Genomic DNA, 19,200 nt, shown 5'->3' on the forward strand with positions numbered 1-19,200 from the left:
AGCGCCTTGAAAAAGGGGCTCTACAAACAGGTCAGGGACAAAGTTGTGGAGAAGTACAGATCAGGGTTGGGTTATAAAAAAATATCATTCCTATCATTAAACATCCCACGGAGCACCATTAAATCCTAAATAAAAAAAATGGAAAGAATATGACACCACAACAAACCTGCCAAGAGAGGGCCACCCACCAAAACTCACAGACCAGGCAAGGAGGGCATTAATCAGAGAGGCAACAAAGAGACCAAAGATAACCCTGAAGGAGCTGCAAAGCTCCACAGAGGAGATTGGAGTATCTGTCCATAAGATCACTTTAAGCCGTACACTACACAGATCTGGGCTTTACTGAAGTGTGGCCAGAAAAAGTCATTGTTTAGAGAAAAGAATAAGCAAACACGTTTGGTATTCGCCAAAAGGCATTTGGGAGACTCCCCAAACATATGGAAGAAGGTACTCTGGTCAGATGAGACTAAAATTGAGCTTTTTGGCCATCAAGGAAAACGCTATGTCTGGCGCAAACCCAACACCTCTCATCACCCTGAGAACCTCATCCCCACAGTGAAGCATGGTGGTGGCAGCGTTATGCTGTGGGGTTGTTTATCATCGGCAGGGACTTCAGAATTGAAGGAATGATGGTGCTAAATACAGGGAAATTCTTGAGGGAAACCTGTTTGTCTTCCAGAGATTTGAGACTGGGACGGAGGTCCACTTTCCAGCAGGACAATGATCCTAAGCATACTGCTAAAGCAACACTTGAGTGGTTTAAGGGGAAACATTTAAATGTCTTGGAATGGCCTAGTCAAAGCCCAGACCTCAATCCAATTGAGAATTTGTGGTATGACTTAAAGATTGCTGTACACCAGCGGAACCCATCCGACTTGAAGAAGCTGGAGCAGTTTAGCCTTGAAGAATGGGCAAAAATCCCAGTGGCTAGATGTGCCAAGCTTATGGAGACATACCCCAAGAGACATGCAGCTGTAATTGCTGCAAAAGGTGGCTCTACAAAGTGTTGAATTTGGGGGGGTGAATAGTTATGTACGCTAAAGTTTTCTGTTTTTCTGTCTTATTTCTTGTTTGTTTCACAATAAAACATATTTTGCATCATCAATGTGGTAGGCATGTGGTGTAAATCAAATGATACAAACCCCCCAAAGTTAAATTTTAATTCCAGGATGTAAGGCAACAAAATAGGAAAAATTCCAAGGTGGGTTAAAACTTTCGCAAGCCCCGGTCCCTCAACCCACGACTCCTCTTCCATATTTAAACATGCTCCTGTAATCACTGTCTTTATTTTGGGGTATGAGGGGTTGGTTTTTGCATTCCTGCATCCCAAATGATACCCTACTCCATATATAGTGCACTTACCAGTGCCCTAGGGGCGATTTGGAGAGAAGGGTGCCATGTCATCTTGGTGGTAAACAAGGATGTGCTCTTTGTAGTGTGCAGCTGGTAACGACTATTGCTGGGGTATTAACAGCATCCACATATGTTGTTATCTATTATTCCTTCCAGTTCGTAAGCATATCTTATGTGTTACACATAGTTGGCACTGTACGAAACACAACCAGTGAAAGGGACTGTCATGTATTGTCATGTTATGTCTTGTCCCTGTGCTTTCTCTTCTCTTCGTTTCCCCCTGCTGGTCGTATTAGGTTACTTTCTCTCTCTCTATCTCTCTCTCTCTCTATCGTTCCGTTCCTGCTCCCAGCTGTTCCTCATTCTCCTAACGACCTTGTTTACTCTCTCACACCTGTCCCCTCTTTTGCCCTCTGATTAAGTCTCTATTTCTCTCTCTGTTTCTGCTTCTGTCCTTGTCGGATTCTTGTTTGCTTTGCCCTTGTCCCGTCCTGTCGTAATCTGCCTCTTCATCAGATGCTGCGTGTGAGCAGGTGTCTCTGTCCTCTACGGCCCGCGCCTACCCGGAGGGACCAGCAGTCTGTTGCCGTTAGCCCTGCTATTCTCCTCTACTACTAGAAGGGGGACTCTCCTGTAAAGATAGAGGATTTATGTTTTCCCTGTTTGGATATCTCCTGTAAAGATTGAGGATTTATGTTTTCCCTGTTTGGACATTAAAAGACTCTGTTTCTGTTAAATCGCTTTTGGGTCCTCACTCACCTGCATAACAGAAGAATCCGACCAAGAATGGACACAGCGACTTCGGATCCTCTCTACTCAGCCGTCGAGATCCAGGGAGCGATGCTAGGCAGACACGAGCAGGAATTGTCTGCTGCTCGACATGCCGTTGAGACCCTGGCCGCCCAAGTCTCCGACTTCTCGAAACATATTCACAATCTCCGCCTCGATCCACCGGCTACTTCCAGGGCTTCCGAGTCTCCGGAGCCCAGAATTATTAACCCACCGTGTTACTCTGGGGAGCCCACTGAATGCCGCTCGTTCCTCACCCAGTGTGATATTGTGTTCTCTCTCCAGCCCAACACGTACTCCAGGGGAGCCCACGGCCATGTTCGCCTTGGATGGTAGTCCTCTCCCCAGGATTCAGCGTGAAACGCTACCTTTAACCCTCACTGTCTCTGGTAATCATAGCGAAACCATTTCTTTTTTGATTTTTCGTTCACCTTTTACACCTGTTGTTTTGGGCCATCCCTGGCTAGTGTGTCATAATCCTTCTATTAATTGGTCTAGTAACTCTATCCTCTCCTGGAACGTCTCTTGTCATGTGAAGTGTTTAATGTCTGCTATTCCACCTGTTTCTTCTGCCCCCTCTTCACAGGAGGAGCCTGGTGATTTGACAGGGGTGCCGGAGGAATATCATGATCTGCGCACGGTCTTCAGTCGGTCCAGGGCCACCTCCCTTCCTCCTCACCGGTCGTATGATTGTAGTACTGATCTCCTTCCGGGTACCACTCCCCCCCGGGGTAGACTATACTCTCTGTCGGCTCCCGAACGTAAGGCTCTCGAAGATTATTTGTCTGTAGCTCTCGACGCCGGTACCGTAGTCCCTTCCTCCTCTCCCGCCGGAGCGGGGTTTTTTTGTTAAGAAAAAGGACGGGACCCTGCGCCCCTGCGTGGATTATCGAGGCTGAATGACATAACGGTTAAGAATCGTTATCCGCTTCCCCTTATGTCTTCAGCCTTCGAGATCCTGCAGGGAGCCAGGTTTTTCACTAAGTTGGACCTTCGTAACGCTTACCATCTCGTGCGCATCAGGGAGGGGGACGAGTGGAAAACGGAGTTTAACACTCCGTTAGGGCACTTTGAATACCGGGTTCTGCCGTTCGGTCTCGCTAACGCTCCAGCTGTCTTTCAGGCATTAGTGAATGATGTACTGAGAGACATGCTGAACATCTTTGTTTTCGTTTACCTTGACGATATCCTGATTTTTTCACCGTCACTCCAGATTCATGTTCAGCACGTTCGACGTGTCCTCCAGCGCCTTTTAGAGAATTGTCTTTATGTGAAGGCTGAGAAGTGCGCTTTTCATGTCTCCTCCGTCACATTTCTCGGGTCTGTTATTTCCGCTGAAGGCATTCAGATGGATCCCGCTAAGGTCCAAGCTGTCAGCGATTGGCCCGTCCCTAAGTCACGTGTCGAGCTGCAGCGCTTTCTCGGTTTCGCAAATTTCTATCGTCGTTTCATTCGTAATTTCGGTCAGGTGGCAGCTCCTCTCACAGCCCTTACTTCTGTCAAGACGTGCTTTAAGTGGTCCGTTTCCGCCCAGGGAGCTTTTGATCTCCTCAAGAAGCGTTTTACATCCGCTCCTATCCTTGTTACACCTGACGTCTCTAGACAGTTCATTGTCGAGGTTGACGCGTCAGAGGTGGGCGTGGGAGCCATTCTGTCCCAGCGCTCCCATTCTGACGATAAGGTCCACCCTTGCGCATATTTTTCTCATCGCCTGTCGCCGTCAGAACGTAACTATGATGTGGGAAACCGCGAACTGCTCGCCATCCGCTTAGCCCTAGGCGAATGGCGACAGTGGTTGGAGGGGGCGACCGTTCCTTTTGTCGTTTGGACTGACCATAAGAACCTTGAGTACATCCGTTCTGCCAAACGACTTAATGCGCGTCAGGCTCGTTGGGCGCTGTTTTTCGCTCGTTTCGAGTTCGTTATTTCTTATCGTCCGGGCTCAAAGAACACCAAGCCTGATGCTTTATCCCGTCTCTTCAGTTCTTCAGTAGCCTCCACCGACCCGAGGGGATTCTCCCTGAGGGGCGTGTTGTCGGGTTGACTGTCTGGGGAATTGAGAGGCAGGTAAAGCAAGCACTCACTCACACTCCGTCGCCGCGATCTTGTCCTAGGAACCTTCTTTTCGTTCCCGTTCCTACTCGTCTGGCCGTTCTTCAGTGGGCTCACTCTGCCAAGTTAGCCGGCCACCCCGGCGTTCGGGGTACGCTTGCTTCTATTCGCCAGCGTTTTTGGTGGCCCACTCAGGAGCGTGACACACGTCGTTTCGTGGCTGCTTGTTCGGACTGCGCGCAGACTAAGTCCGGTAACTCTCCTCCTGCCGGCCGTCTCAGACCGCTCTCCATTCCCTCTCGACCGTGGTCTCACATCGCCTTAGACTTTATTACCGGTCTGCCTTCGTCAGCGGGGAAGACTGTTATTCTAACGGTTGTCGATAGGTTCTCTAAGGCGGCTCATTTTATTCCCCTCGCTAAGCTTCCTTCTGCTAAAGAGACGGCACAAATCATCATTGAGAATGTTTTCAGAATTCATGGCCTTCCGTCAGACGCCGTTTCGGACAGGGGTCCGCAATTCACGTCTCAATTTTGGAGGGAGTTTTGCCGTTTGATTGGGGCTTCCGTCAGTCTCTCTTCCGGTTTTCACCCCCAGTCTAACGGTCAAGCAGAACGGGCCAATCAGACTATTGGTCGCATCTTACGCAGTCTTTCCTTTCGAAACCCTGCGTCTTGGGCAGAACAACTCCCTGGGCAGAATACGCTCACAACTCGCTTCCTTCGTCTGCGACCGGGCTATCTCCTTTTCAGAGTAGCCTCGGGTACCAGCCTCCTCTGTTCTCGTCCCAGCTCGCCGAGTCCAGCGTCCCCTCCGCTCAGGCTTTTGTCCAACGTTGTGAGCGCACCTGGAAGAGGGTCAGGTCTGCACTTTGCCGTTATAGGGCGCAGACTGTGAGAGCCGCTAATAAGCGTAGGACTAAGAGTCCTAGGTATTGTCGCGGTCAGAGAGTATGGCTCTCCACTCGTAACCTTCCCCTTATGACAGCTTCTCGCAAATTGACCCCGCGGTTCATTGGTCCGTTCCGTATTTCTCAGGTCGTTAATCCTGTCGCAGTGCGACTTCTTCTTCCGCGACATCTTCGTCGCGTCCACCCGGTCTTCCATGTCTCCTGTGTCAAGCCTTTTCTTCGCGCCCCCGTTCGTCTCCCCCCCCCCCGTCCTTGTCGAGGGCGCACCTATCTACAGGGTCCGGAAGATTATGGACATGCGTCCTCGGGGCCGTGGTCATCAGTACCTAGTAGATCGGGAGGGGTACGGTCCTGAGGAAAGGAGTTGGGTTCCATCTCGGGACGTGCTGGATCGTTCGCTGATCGATGATTTCCTCCGTTGCCGCCAGGTTTCCTCCTCGAGTGCGCCAGGAGGCGCTCGGTGAGTGGGGGGGTACTGTCATGTATTGTCATGTTATGTCTTGTCCCTGTGCTTTCTCTTCTCTTCGTTTCCCCCTGCTGGTCGTATTAGGTTACTTTCTCTCTCTCTATCTCTCTCTCTCTCTATCGTTCCGTTCCTGCTCCCAGCTGTTCCTCATTCTCCTAACGACCTTGTTTACTCTCTCACACCTGTCCCCTCTTTTGCCCTCTGATTAAGTCTCTATTTCTCTCTCTGTTTCTGCTTCTGTCCTTGTCGGATTCTTGTTTGCTTTGCCCTTGTCCCGTCCTGTCGTAATCTGCCTCTTCATCAGATGCTGCGTGTGAGCAGGTGTCTCTGTCCTCTACGGCCCGCGCCTACCCGGAGGGACCAGCAGTCTGTTGCCGCTAGCCCTGCTATTCTCCTCTACTACTAGAAGGGGGACTCTCCTGTAAAGATAGAGGATTTATGTTTTCCCTGTTTGGACATCTCCTGTAAAGATTGAGGATTTATGTTTTCCCTGTTTGGACATTAAAAGACTCTGTTTCTGTTAAATCGCTTTTGGGTCCTCACTCACCTGCATAACAGGGACAATAACAGCTCATTTGTCATGACGTCATAACTAGGATTTTTAATTTAAAACAATCCATTTTAATTCCAGGTTGTAAGACAACAAAATAGGAAAAATACTAAGGGGGTGAATACTTTCGCAAAGCCACTGTATCTACCTTAAATACCTATTATTATCTATCCTGATGCATAGTCACTTTACCCTGCCTGCCTTCATTTACATATCTACCTCAAATACCTTATTATTATCTATCCTGATGCTTAGTCACTTTACCCTGCCTTCATGTACATATCTACCTCAAATACCTTATTATTATCTATCCTGATGCCGAGTCACTTTACCCTGCCTTCATTTACATATCTACCTCATATACCTTATTATTATCTATCCTGATGCCTAGTCACTTTACCCTGCCTTCATGTACATATCTACCTCAAATACCTTATTATTATCTATCCTGATGCCTAGTCACTTTATCCTGCCTTCATGTAAATATCGACCTCAAATGCCTTATTATTATCTATCCTGATGCCTAGTCACTTTGTACCTTGTACCTCTGCACATTGATCTGTTACTGGTACTCCCTGTATATAGCTCCACATTGATCTGTTACTGGTACTCCCTGTATATAGCTCCACATTGATCTGGTACTGGTACTCCCTGTATATAGCTCCACATTGAGCTGGTACTGGTACTCCCTGTATATAGCTCCACATTGATCTGGTACTGGTACTCCCTGTATATAGCTCCACATTGATCTGGTACTGGTACTCCCTGTATATAGCTCCACATTGATCTGGTACTGGTACTCCCTGTATATAGCTCCACATTGAGCTGGTACTGGTACTCCCTGTATATAGCTCCACATTGATCTGGTACTGGTACTCCCTGTATATAGCTCCACATTGATCTGGTACTGGTACTCCCTGTATATAGCTCCACATTGATCTGGTACTGTTACTCCCTGTATATAGCTCCACATTGATCTGGTACTGGTACTCCCTGTATATAGCTCCACATTGATCTGGTACTGGTACTTCCTGTATATAGCTCCACATTGATCTGGTACTGGTACTCCCTGTATATAGCTCCACATTGATCTGGTACTGGTACTCCCTGTATATAGCTCCACATTGATCTGGTACTGGTACTCCCTGTATATAGCTCCACATTGAGCTGGTACTGGTACTCCCTGTATATAGCTCAACATTGAGCTGGTACTGGTACTCCCTGTATATAGCTCCACATTGATCTGGTACTGGTACTCCCTGTATATAGCTCCACATTGATCTGGTACTGGTACTCCCTGTATATAGCTCCACATTGATCTGGTACTGGTACTCCCTGTATATAGCTCCACATTGATCTGGTACTGGTACTCCCTGTATATAGCTCCACATTGATCTGGTACTGGTACTCCCTGTATATAGCTCCACATTGATCTGGTACTGGTACTCCCTGTATATAGCTCCACATTGATCTGGTACTGGTACTCCCTGTATATAGCTCCACATTGATCTGGTACTGGTACTCCCTGTATATAGCTCCACATTGATCTGGTACTGGTACTCCCTGCATATAGCTCCACATTGATCTGGTACTGGTACTCCCTGTATATAGCTCCACATTGATCTGGTACTGGTACTCCCTGTATATAGCTCCACATTGATCTGGTACTGGTACTCCCTGTATATAGCTCCACATTGATCTGGTACTGGTACTCCCTGTATATAGCTCCACATTGATCTGGTACTGGTACTCCTGTATATAGCTCCACATTGATCTGGTACTGGTACTCCCTGTATATAGCTCCACATTGATCTGGTACTGGTACTCCCTGTATATAGCTCCACATTGATCTGGTACTGGTACTCCCTGTATATAGCTCCACATTGATCTGGTACTGGTACTCCCTGTATATAGCTCCACATTGATCTGGTACTGGTACTCCCTGTATATAGCTCCACATTGATCTGGTACTGGTACCCCTGTATATAGCTCCACATTGATCTGGTACTGGTACTCCCTGTATATAGCTCCACATTGATCTGGTACTGGTACTCCCTGTTGATATAATATAGCTCCACATTGATCTGGTACTGGTACTCCCTGTATATAGCTCCACATTGTATATAACTCCACATTGATCTGGTACTGGTACTCCCTGTATATAACTCCACATTGATCTGGTACTGGTACTCCCTGTATATAACTCCACATTGATCTGGTACTAGTACTCCCTGTATATAACTCCACATTGATCTGGTACTGGTACTCCCTGTATATAGCTCCATTCTTGTGTATTTGATTTTATTCCTCTTCTGTTACTATTTTATTTATATGTTTTAACTCTGCATTGTTGGTTAAGGGCTCGTATGCACGTATTTCATGGTAAAGTCTACAGCAGTTGTATTCAGCGGATGGACAAAAAACATTGATTTGATATGAGGTTAGTACATTATGGGTGTCACGTGATGGTTCCTCAGGTCTCTCCACTGCTGTTCCTCTCATGGTGCTTTCCCAAGGACTGATCCAGGGACACATGCTGCTTTCGAGGCCACTTATAAATAGTTAAGAGAGCAGGTCCCAGAGCTGAGCTGAGCTGAACAGCGGCAGGCAGTGGGGGAGAGAGGCTTGTCTGCAGCCTTCAGGCAGGACAGACACACTGCAGGGGGACTTACGCCAGCCAGTGCACATACTTTATAAGCAGTTACACTTTGAACTCCAACACACACACACCACACACACAGGCTTGCGTGCATAATTTGACATTTCATCATTGTTCCTCCAAAATAAGCTGGTTCAATAACAGAATAAGTGGTACTTCTCTCTCCCTCGCTCTCTCTCCTGCGCACACACACACACACACACACACACACACACACACACACACACACACACACACACACACAGTGAACTTGAAAGACCAGGGAAAACAGAGTGAAGGGAATTCGATGGGTAAATGATTTAGTATGGCATTCCTGTTTGATCCAGAAGGAGGACATTGATGGGATTTGTCGTGGACTCAGCTGTCTGTCTGTCTCAATCAAATACTGAATCATGTTAAATACGTACCTGCTGAATAGTGAGCCCATGGAAATTCTACACTTCAATAATTCACACTTTATATTCAGCTTGTAGATTAATAGGGCATTAATTCTATCAGCATTACAGGGAGAAGACCTGAAATGTTCTTTCACTCACAATATAATGAATATATCAAAGACAAGTTCCCTTAATAATATATTTTTCCACACGACTGCAATAACTCTACTGGCCTTGACATTTCCTTTCCACATTGACCTTTTCAACATGGTTACAGAAATGGCGGATACAGGGTATAACTGTTCAAGGTATAGCATTCACCCATTCCAATACAAGAACGTACACCAGCCGTTGATATTCACATTCATTTAAATGAATATAATGAATCTATTGTACAACCTGAAAGAAGTGAAAAATAAATATAAAGCCCTTCATTTATTTTTCTCACCTGCGTGTGGATTTTGGCGATCTGCTTCTCATTCACATTGGGCTGTTGATAGACCCGGCTCTTGTAACGGAACTGCAAATGGAAGAAGAAAAGTTACTTCAACACTTTACTTAAAGCCAAAACATTATAATACATTATGATGTAGTGTAAGACTTGTCATGACTTCTGTCACGACGTAGCCCTTTTGGGTGTATATCGTGGCTCCCCCCTCTCTCACTTTCTCTCCCACATCAGGTTTTACAACGGTCATAAATTCCTGGTAGAAACTCTCAGTATGGCGGGAGAGAGCCTATGGAGAACAAAGGCATTCTCCTTGCCAAAACTCCTAATCCCCAAAATGGGAGAATTAAACAATGTTTATATTTTTGAGAACGTGGGAATGGTCCGTGGAAACTTAAGGGACAGTCATGTCGAGTGTGTTTCATTTGGTGATGTCATGAAGGACAGGAAACACACATTACTGTGTATTTGGTTGTGTACACTTCTCAATTAGGAGGTTTAAATCTAAATAGTGTGGAATGTACGTACAACTCTACCAAAGGACAAGACCAGAGAGAACGTGGAGATCATTCCCACGTTGAAATGGCAAAGACATCTACAAACTAAAGAACAATTATTCAGACTGCAGCTGTTTAAATACTTTAGTCTTGTAAACGCATCCGATCTAAGAACATTTCCATCCAGCAGACAGACCGGCGATCGCTGAGAGGGACAACAAAGGCAGACACTCGTAAATATGTTAATTGCAATATATTTTCGAATGAGCGGTTGTTCATGTTCAAAGCATTAGTAATTTCTATGAGTGTAGTTATCAGCACTGAGTTTCCCGCTCTCTATGAGTGTAGTAATCCTCTGTGAGTTTCCCACTCTCTATGAGTGTAGTAATCCTCTGTGAGTTTCCCGCTCTCTATGAGTGTAGTAATCCTCTGTGAGTTTCCCTCTCTTGGTCCCCACCCCTTTCCTTTGTCTACCAAGCAGTCATATCGGTTTTGTCCGCTAGGGACTTTTTCTTTGTATCATGTAGTAACCAATGTATGAACTATTTGTGTGTGTTTATGTAATTTTTTGATTGATTAAGTTAGTAAATAAATAAATAAGCCGATTTGCATATCGCTGATTCATGATTCTATGCTAGGGTTCGTGTAGATATCCAAGGGTTTGCGACGTTCAGTAATGAGACTGATGAGGTCAAATTAATTAATAAGCGACTGTTTTGAGTTATATTCGGGAAATTGAAACTCTATAAACAACATGTTCCCGTGGTGCCCCGTCTTCCTAGTTAATTAAAGTTACATGATTACTTTAATTGCGTAATAAAATTACACATAGAGAATAGATTTGATAATATACAGTCTTCACATGTAATGATAGTCAACGACACGGCACTTCTAGTCATCTCCCAATGATCCTGATTAAACAACCAGTCACTATCATACCCATCTGGCAGCACTGCTAATGATGATCTATATATATGTAATACTAAGTAAGGTGTACCACTACCAGAGAAGATCGCCCAGGCAGCCAGTAATTAAAACTTCAGTCAAGTACTAGCGATACCAGGGGACACCCCTGACTGAGGAGATATAGAACAAAGAACAGAGCCAGGGAAAGCCAAGAGGGAGTTTCCAGCTATGCTGCCTCATCACAAAGCTGTTTGGAAAACAAAGACTTATTATAGTGATGCAGTCCCTTGATCATTCATTAAGTGGCTGAATTCTTCCAGATGAAATTCTTTAATAATGATCAAACAGGAGAAGTGCTTCTATAGGATGGGGTGGGCTACAGCAGCCCAGGGTGGTATACAACAGCCCAGGGTGGTATACAGCACCCCTGGGTGGGATACAGCAACAATAAATGTAATTCAACCCCAGAAAACACACCCACTGGTTGGCCAACAGAATTGACAAGGGAGTTTTTGTTCAATACATTTTCTGTTCATTTATCTATAGTAATCCCTTTAAATATGTATTTGGACAGTGAAGCTAACTATTTTTATTTTAGGTCACATTACGATGAATACTAGGATTACTATTACTAGGATTACTATTGCACCAACACATCATCAGTAGGGTAAAACTAACCTTTCTCACAACGGTCTAAACCCAGCTCACGTTCCCTATTAGTGGGTGAACAATCCAACGCTTGGTGAATTCTGCTTCACAATGATAGGAAGAGCCGACATCGAAGGATCAAAAAGACCAGGGTGGTATACAGCAGCCCTGGGTGGTATACAGCAGCCCTGGGTGGTATACAGCAGCCCTGGGTGGTATACAGCACCCCTGGGTGGTATACAGCAGCCCTGGGTGGACTACAGCAGCCCTGGGTGGTATACAGCACCCCTGGGTGGACTACAACAGCATGTCCAGTGCTGTGTTAGGACTGGACCCCAGGGATTGAACAGAGCTTAAGAAATGAAGTAGACAGGGGCTGCACACACAATCCACAGCAACGTCGTGCTGGCCTAATAAGGTATGTTCTGGAACAATCAGTAACTTATGTTTGACAATACAGGAGGACTGGACCTGCGTCATGGAGCAGTACTGAAGAAATGAAGTAGGGCATGCGATGCACAAACCATTGCTCCACCACATACTTTATAGGCTAGTATAACATTTTGAGCCAAGAATGCCTCTCTGTGACGTGACGAAGATCCACTCTTGGATCTGTGTTTTGTGGAGAAATCAGTGATTTGAGCATACAGACTTATGGAGCAGAACTGTTACTGCACCACCAGGGATCACTTTGCTGGTGGTGGGTGGGATAGTCTGAGGGTTAGGGTTAGGGTACGGTGGGTTAGGTCTAGGGTTAGGACTAAGGCTAGGGTTAGTGCTGGACCTGGTGGATGGAGAACTGAATGGTTCCTGTACCTCCAGAGTGGGGACCCCCTTCGTGTTGGTGGGAGTAGGGTAGTCTTTAAGGGCACACTCCTCATCCAGGAAGCCGGACTCTCGGCCCTCCACAGCGGGCTGGAAGAGGCCGTAGTTCAGCACGTCCCTCAAAGTCTGGGTCAGTGTACACAGGATCTGCTGCTTGGCAACCCACACCGTGGCCTCGGGCTTAAACCTCATACACTTCTGCTCCAAAACACACCGTCAGGGATAGCCAAAAATGACAAGATACACACACAATCAGGGATAGCCAAAAATGACAAGATACACACACAATCAGGGATATCCAAAAATGACAAAACACACATACAAAATACCATGAAGATGAATGTATCAAAATAATTAAGTATTTAATTAAAATACATGCATTTTGTATTTAAAATGTAAAATGACATTTGCAAGTAGACAGCCTGAATAGCAACAATGTTCTCAGTAGCGGTTACAAAAATGACTGTAATATGTTGTTGTTTATCTACTTTAGTTGATATACTTTAGTCTGGATAAGAGTGTCTGCTAAATTATTCAAATGTAAATGTATATGTGAAAATTAACAAACCAAAATTAACTGCAAAGCACAATGGGTATTATTATTGGCCTTGTTTCAGGGCAGAGCTCATTAGAATAATACTCAGCATGCTTTGCAATTGTTCGTTTTTACATTTACATTTGACTAATTTAGCAGACATTCTAATCCAGAGCGATTTACAATTAGTGCATTCATATCACAACCGTATCAAGTACATTATTTATCAACATTTTTGCATATATATTTACATTTAGTTCATTTAGCAGACGCTCTATCATGCCATAGTGCTATCAGACTTCTGATAGCAATGCAGGGTGAAAGAGGGGCACAAAATCTGAACTGCTATAAAACATTGAATGGAAAAGTATTTTGAAAATACAAATGAAACTATTTTGAAAATACAAATGACACTATTTTGAAAATACAAAATACATTGGAGTATAGTTCAACCCAGTGTAATTCAAATATGACAAAATACTCAGAAGTAATTCAAATATGTATTTCAAATATATGTAACATAAATAATGCCCATCTCTGCACACAGTGGTGTCAGTTTTAAACCTCATACATTTCTGCTGCAACACAAATACATAACATTCAGAGATTATACAAACATATCAAACCTGGAGTTTAAACATACACTTTTGCCCCAAAACATTAGACAACACATTTAGTGTTGGATTTAAAGCAAACATTTCTCCTCCAAAACATTAGACGACACGTTTAGCTTTGGGTTTAAAACATTCATTTCTGCTCCAAAACAAACAAACACAAAACACACATGCAGATTTAACATTCTGGCAGCAGGTGCTAACAGATGGAGAAACAATAGCTCACGTCTTCTTGCCAAGCTACCAGTGTCTGTGAATAAATAGGCTTTTATTTACAGTAGAAAAGATCAGGAATCACAGTATAAAACAGCATGGAAATGTCTCCTAGCAATATTCTGTTTCAGTAATTAGCTATGCCTTTCCTCTACAGAAGCAGGACATTTCATATTCATAAAGTTGTTTGGCAGAGGTGCCCGCTACACAGTATTGGTGGTGGAAAAAACAATAACTGGAATTAGTTCAATCAATTAGTAAGGATTATAGCAGAGCGTTACGCCTGTTATCCAGAAAATCATGTTTGTTATTGGTTTATTTGAGGGTGCATGTTCTTTTGTGATAAGGCATTTGAAAACAGCAGCACTTCTCAATTAGAAAGTCTGTATTTCTGTGGCAGAATAACCTCGCCACCGATTTCCAATAGCTGTTTTTTCTCCCTCATTCACGTCTATCAAACTGCTTGGCTGAGAACAGTGTGACATTTAGCTTATACAACATAGGTATTGTAGCTCACTCTTTCACATTGACTTTATGCTGCTAGGCTGGGGCAAACATCCCACATATTCCACAATTGCTATGATCTATTTTTTATTTTTACAGCTTTTTGCTTTACAGTCTTTCACATAAGCAACATGCAGTGACAAACTGCAGTAACAACTATGTCATAATTCCAACCCCAATTATTTTCAGTGCAGTAGAACTACTGGTTTTGGAGCCTAGAGCAAAGCAGTGGGTAAACTATGTTGTAGCCCAGACTATTGTACTTGTCTTTTCATCTACTCTCACTAGCACCGATTCTGCACATAGCAGCTATTTTAGCTGAATGCACTGAGTGTATGTATGCCGTTCTACATAAGAGCTTCTGCTAAATGACTAATATGTTTTAAAAAAGGTTCAGGGATGACCACACAGTTGAAAAGAGAAAGGTAGTTAGGGTTTGGCTTTAAAGTGGATTTAGATGCACTGTAAAAAATGTTTTAGAAACTTTGAGTTGTTGCAACTAATTATTATTAATAAGTTCCACAGCCTCAACATAGGCAAAAATTCAGTCAACTTAAAATGATGTTTTTGCTCAAATTGTCTCATAAATGAATCCACCTAAAAAGGTTGTTGAACTAGTTAGAGTGCTTTTTACATACAATGTTTTCAGCATACATATTTGACACACATTGTACATGCTCATTTATACAGTAATTCATATGTCCTCACCTGGGATTTGAACTCACTGTTTCTTGGTTCACAGCATTCCAATCTTCCTCTTACACCACCATGTCTGTGTCAATGAATGATTTCACCTGTATTCCTACACTTTGGACTTCAAAGTAAATCTCAGCTCTGTTAAAAATACACTCAATAACTCTGTTTTAAGGTTACTCCTTGATTACTACAATAAAAAACATCATTTTAAAAATACACTCAACAAAACAATGTTTTTTTTTATCATAGTGATCAAGGAGTAACATTAAAACAGAGTTATATGCCCCACCAACAGACAACTATACAGAATTGTTTTTTTCTGAAACAAGTGAAACATATCAATTATGAGAGAATAGTAAGATGAACTGATAAGACAGACATAGTGGCATAGCAGGAACATCGGAATGCCATGAGACCAGGAGGTTGTGAGGACACGGTGAAAATTAATTACTGTGTAAATGCTCAACGTGTGTTAAATACGTACTTTGGAAACATTGTATGTTAAAAACTGTGTGTTTGCATAACTAGTTCTACAGCTTTTTTTTAGGTAAGATGATCAAATAATAATTATGGTTGAATAAACATGAGTTAAGCAAAACACATCATTTAAAATTGACTGAATTTTTGCCTAAGTTTTCCCAATTTTATCTAAGTTTGGGCCAACTATATTTTTGGGGTTCAGGTAACATTCGGATCGAAAAGTTGAGTAAACAAAACAAAAGGCTATGGAACCAATTATTTAATAATAATTCATTGAAACAATAAAATTATATTTGACAGTGTAGCATAATCCTGCAGTATGATAAGAAAATAGTGTACAACGAGATAAGTGTGTACTCACAGACTGCTGCAGGTCAGGGATGACCACACAGAATTCCAGTGACTCCCTACGGGCAGCCCTGTCCCTCTCTGCCCTCCTGTATGTCCTCCTGTCTGTCCTCCTGCTAGTCCTTTCCCCTCCCGGTCCTCCATGGCCAGGCTCCTCCTTGGAGCTGTCTGTCTCAAAACCTCCAGAGCCGTCAGAGAAACTCTGGGCCATCTGCTCTTCACTGGATGTAGGACTCCGAGGCATGATACTCTACTGGAGAGAGAGAGGAGACAGCGTTATATATGTGTACTACTAAGACACACACAAGCTCTGAAAGTCAGGCCCTGGGGCATGATACTCTACTGGAGAGAGAGAGGAGACAGCGTTATATATGTGTACTACTAAGACACACACAAGCTCTGAAAGTCAGGCCCTGGGGCATGCTGGACTCTACTGTGGCCTGACCAGGGGGAGAGGACACAGTGTTATCGGGCTTCATCATACAGTTAAGGTGTCCTCAGAACTCTGCTAGGCAAAGCGACCGTCTGTGCTTTCGTACACCCTAAAGACGTTTGTTGAAAAACATGAAAAAAAGTGTTAATTTTACTGCTGTTTGTCCCGCTTGGCCAACCTAGCAACAACACAGACAGAAACACAAAATATTCAAATAAATCAAGAAATCGGTCATACATTTTGACCTTTTTGCCAAGGAAGTCTTAGTTTTGCAATTTTACATCTAGCTTAGATTATTGGTGCAGTATTTCTCGAGTGAAACAATTTGCGTGAAATCTAGTCGTCTCTCGTTGAATGACAACAAACACTTCATGTTCTCACTCGTACTAGGAGCACTGGCGTAGCACACACCTCCACAGCCCCCATAGGGTGTGACTTGGGGTCACCCGGAGCTCGGGCCCCATAGATAGCATATGAACATGTTATAAGTCAAGAAAAACATGTTTAGAATTACAGGAAATTAGCTTTAAAACTGCAACATTTTCTCTCAGCCTCATGCAGGAAATTAACTCAGGTATCCGTTGAAAGTTGGGACAATCCTTGTCCCGCAGAGAAACTTTATTTTTATAGTTGAAGAAGATTTTGTTGCATTATTTGAGCTTAAACTTTACATTGAGGGGAATTTTATTAAGTACACTTTCAATATTATTCATTTCAATGTCGGTTCTGTGCCTGGAAATTCCCTTGTCCGGAGCAAAGGATTCCAATTTCAAACTCTCCAAAAACTCTTAAAAACAGCCAACATTGGATATTAACTGAAAAATTATATTATGTCATTTCTTGCAATAGTCCTCTGTGACTTTAAAGAATATTCTTCTCAAAACTGTGATTCCAAAAATATGTGTCTGGAGAGTTGGACCCCTACCATGTAGGGTAGTGCAACAAGACCCCTCGTGGTCTGTAAAGTTCTCTACTTTGTTTTTTACTATGCAAATCAAATAAGAACAAAATTGTATTTACAATGACAGCTGGGTTAATTGCTTGCTCAGGGGCAGAACAACAGATATTTACATTGTCAGCTCAGGGATTCAATCTAGCAACCTTTCGGTTACTGGCCCAACACCTTAACCACTAGGCTACCTGCCACCCTGAGAGATTCAAACAAACAATATTGGAATCACCATGGTCACAACCATAAACTGTCGACTACATCTGCCTGATATATTAAGATAGAATAAGAATTTTGCTAATATTAAATTAGGTTTTAGAGTCATAAAGCAACTGAGGATAAACACAATTTCTACTGTTAGTACCACTTGAATGAAGAAGAAAATCACATTTTTGTCAACTCCGTAAAACATAAATTCCGTCAGATCTTTGTCTGTGTATAAGACAGTAGTTTTGGAATTGTTAGTTAGATTACTTGTTGGTTATTACTGCATTGTCGGAACTAGAAGCACAAGATTTTGCTACACTCGCATCACTCGCATTAACATCTGCTAACCATGTGTATGTGACAAATAAAATTTGATTTGATTTGATTTAATGTCAACTAAAAGATCTGATAGAACGGTTACGTTTTTATTGGTGATTTTGAAATGAATAATTGTCCATATTTTACAAATGTTTGTATTTTACTTTTATTTTAGAGGCAGAAATATGTCTGTTTTGAGTATCTATTGTCAACTCCATCAGTGGCTTGTCAACTCTGTGACTGATGCCTAGCCCCTTAAGATGGATTCTTTATCAATATTCGAAGAAAACAATTTAATCACTGTCCTGCAACATATGTTTAAACAACTCAAGTATTTGCTGTGCAAGACCTAAAGGATAATGTATGTTTTATGTTTGAATTTTTTTGTTAAATAACAAATGCTAACTAAATTAGCCATGGAGCATTTAATAGTGCTGCAAAAACCTAACTAAAATAAGTTTGGAGATTTGTATTACATATTTAAATAATCTAATATTAGAATTAAGCAATCACGTAACAGGTATCAGTATTGGTAAACATGAATATAAACTGAACTTTGTAGCCGACGATCCCCTGATATACAGTACCTGACTAATATTGATAATATTTTCAGAATACTTTAAACTGAGATTTAAAAGGTATTTTGAAGAAAAAAATGAATAATGGCAATAGGAAAAAATAAAAGAATAACTCATGATCTACAGCAATCATTGGACCACAAAAATATAAATACTTAAGTGACAACAACCAACAAATATATTACGATAACTTTATCCCATTACTTAACAACATGAAAGCTGATCTAATTAAATGGAACAATCTTCCCATAAATCTTACAGGTAGAATAAACATCTTTAGAATAAAATGGCTCCCAAAGTTTTTATATCTTTTTTCAATAATAGCACTTACCCCACCGAAGACATTCTTTAAAAAAGTATACCTGGATATAACAGACTCTAAATGGGCAAATGAACTCATAGAATAAAAATGAAAGTTCTACATGTTGTTGGGGAATAATCAGAATTGGTGGGTAACATAGATAAGATGTTTTAGTTTCATGATATGCTTATGAGTTATTTCTCATAAGAATTTATTTTGTTGTACTATAGTGGTGGCCATTGGCAGTTATCTGTTCTATGTCAAGACTAAGTTGCATGGGCCGCAGAGAGGGGAGAGGTCAAGGTGTCATCATGTGTAAACATATCTTTTCCTCCACTGTGTCTGTGTGCAAGTCACTCCCTACTTTTCCCATCAGGGAGAGGAGGATGGCAGTGTCTGGAATCATTCTATGCTCCCCGTGCGCTTGTCCAGGATTGGTTGTATTTAGAATTGGTTGTATCTAAATGACAATTTGATATATGCCTGTTGATATGGAGGATTGGTTTATGGTTCTAGGGTTTGAGTAAGGAGACAAAGCTGAACG

General features: G+C 42.7%; 1 protein-coding gene across 1 annotated transcript in view; it reads right to left on the reverse strand.

Moving 5' to 3' along the window:
- Positions 1 to 16,109, reverse strand: part of LOC115134834 (SH3 and multiple ankyrin repeat domains protein 2-like) — a 174,983-nt gene extending 158,874 nt beyond the window's left edge. The window contains exons 1-3 of the mRNA XM_065022132.1: positions 15,884 to 16,109; positions 12,472 to 12,678; positions 9,605 to 9,676 (exon numbers count right to left, since the gene is read on the reverse strand). Coding sequence (XP_064878204.1) covers positions 9,605 to 9,676; positions 12,472 to 12,678; positions 15,884 to 16,081 — 477 coding nt within the window. The 5' untranslated portion in view covers positions 16,082 to 16,109. The remainder of the gene's footprint in view (positions 1 to 9,604; positions 9,677 to 12,471; positions 12,679 to 15,883) is intronic.
- Positions 16,110 to 19,200: the final 3,091 nt, after the last annotated feature.

Source organism: Oncorhynchus nerka, linkage group LG9a (assembly GCF_034236695.1).
Source record: "Oncorhynchus nerka isolate Pitt River linkage group LG9a, Oner_Uvic_2.0, whole genome shotgun sequence".
NCBI lineage: Eukaryota > Metazoa > Chordata > Actinopteri > Salmoniformes > Salmonidae > Oncorhynchus > Oncorhynchus nerka.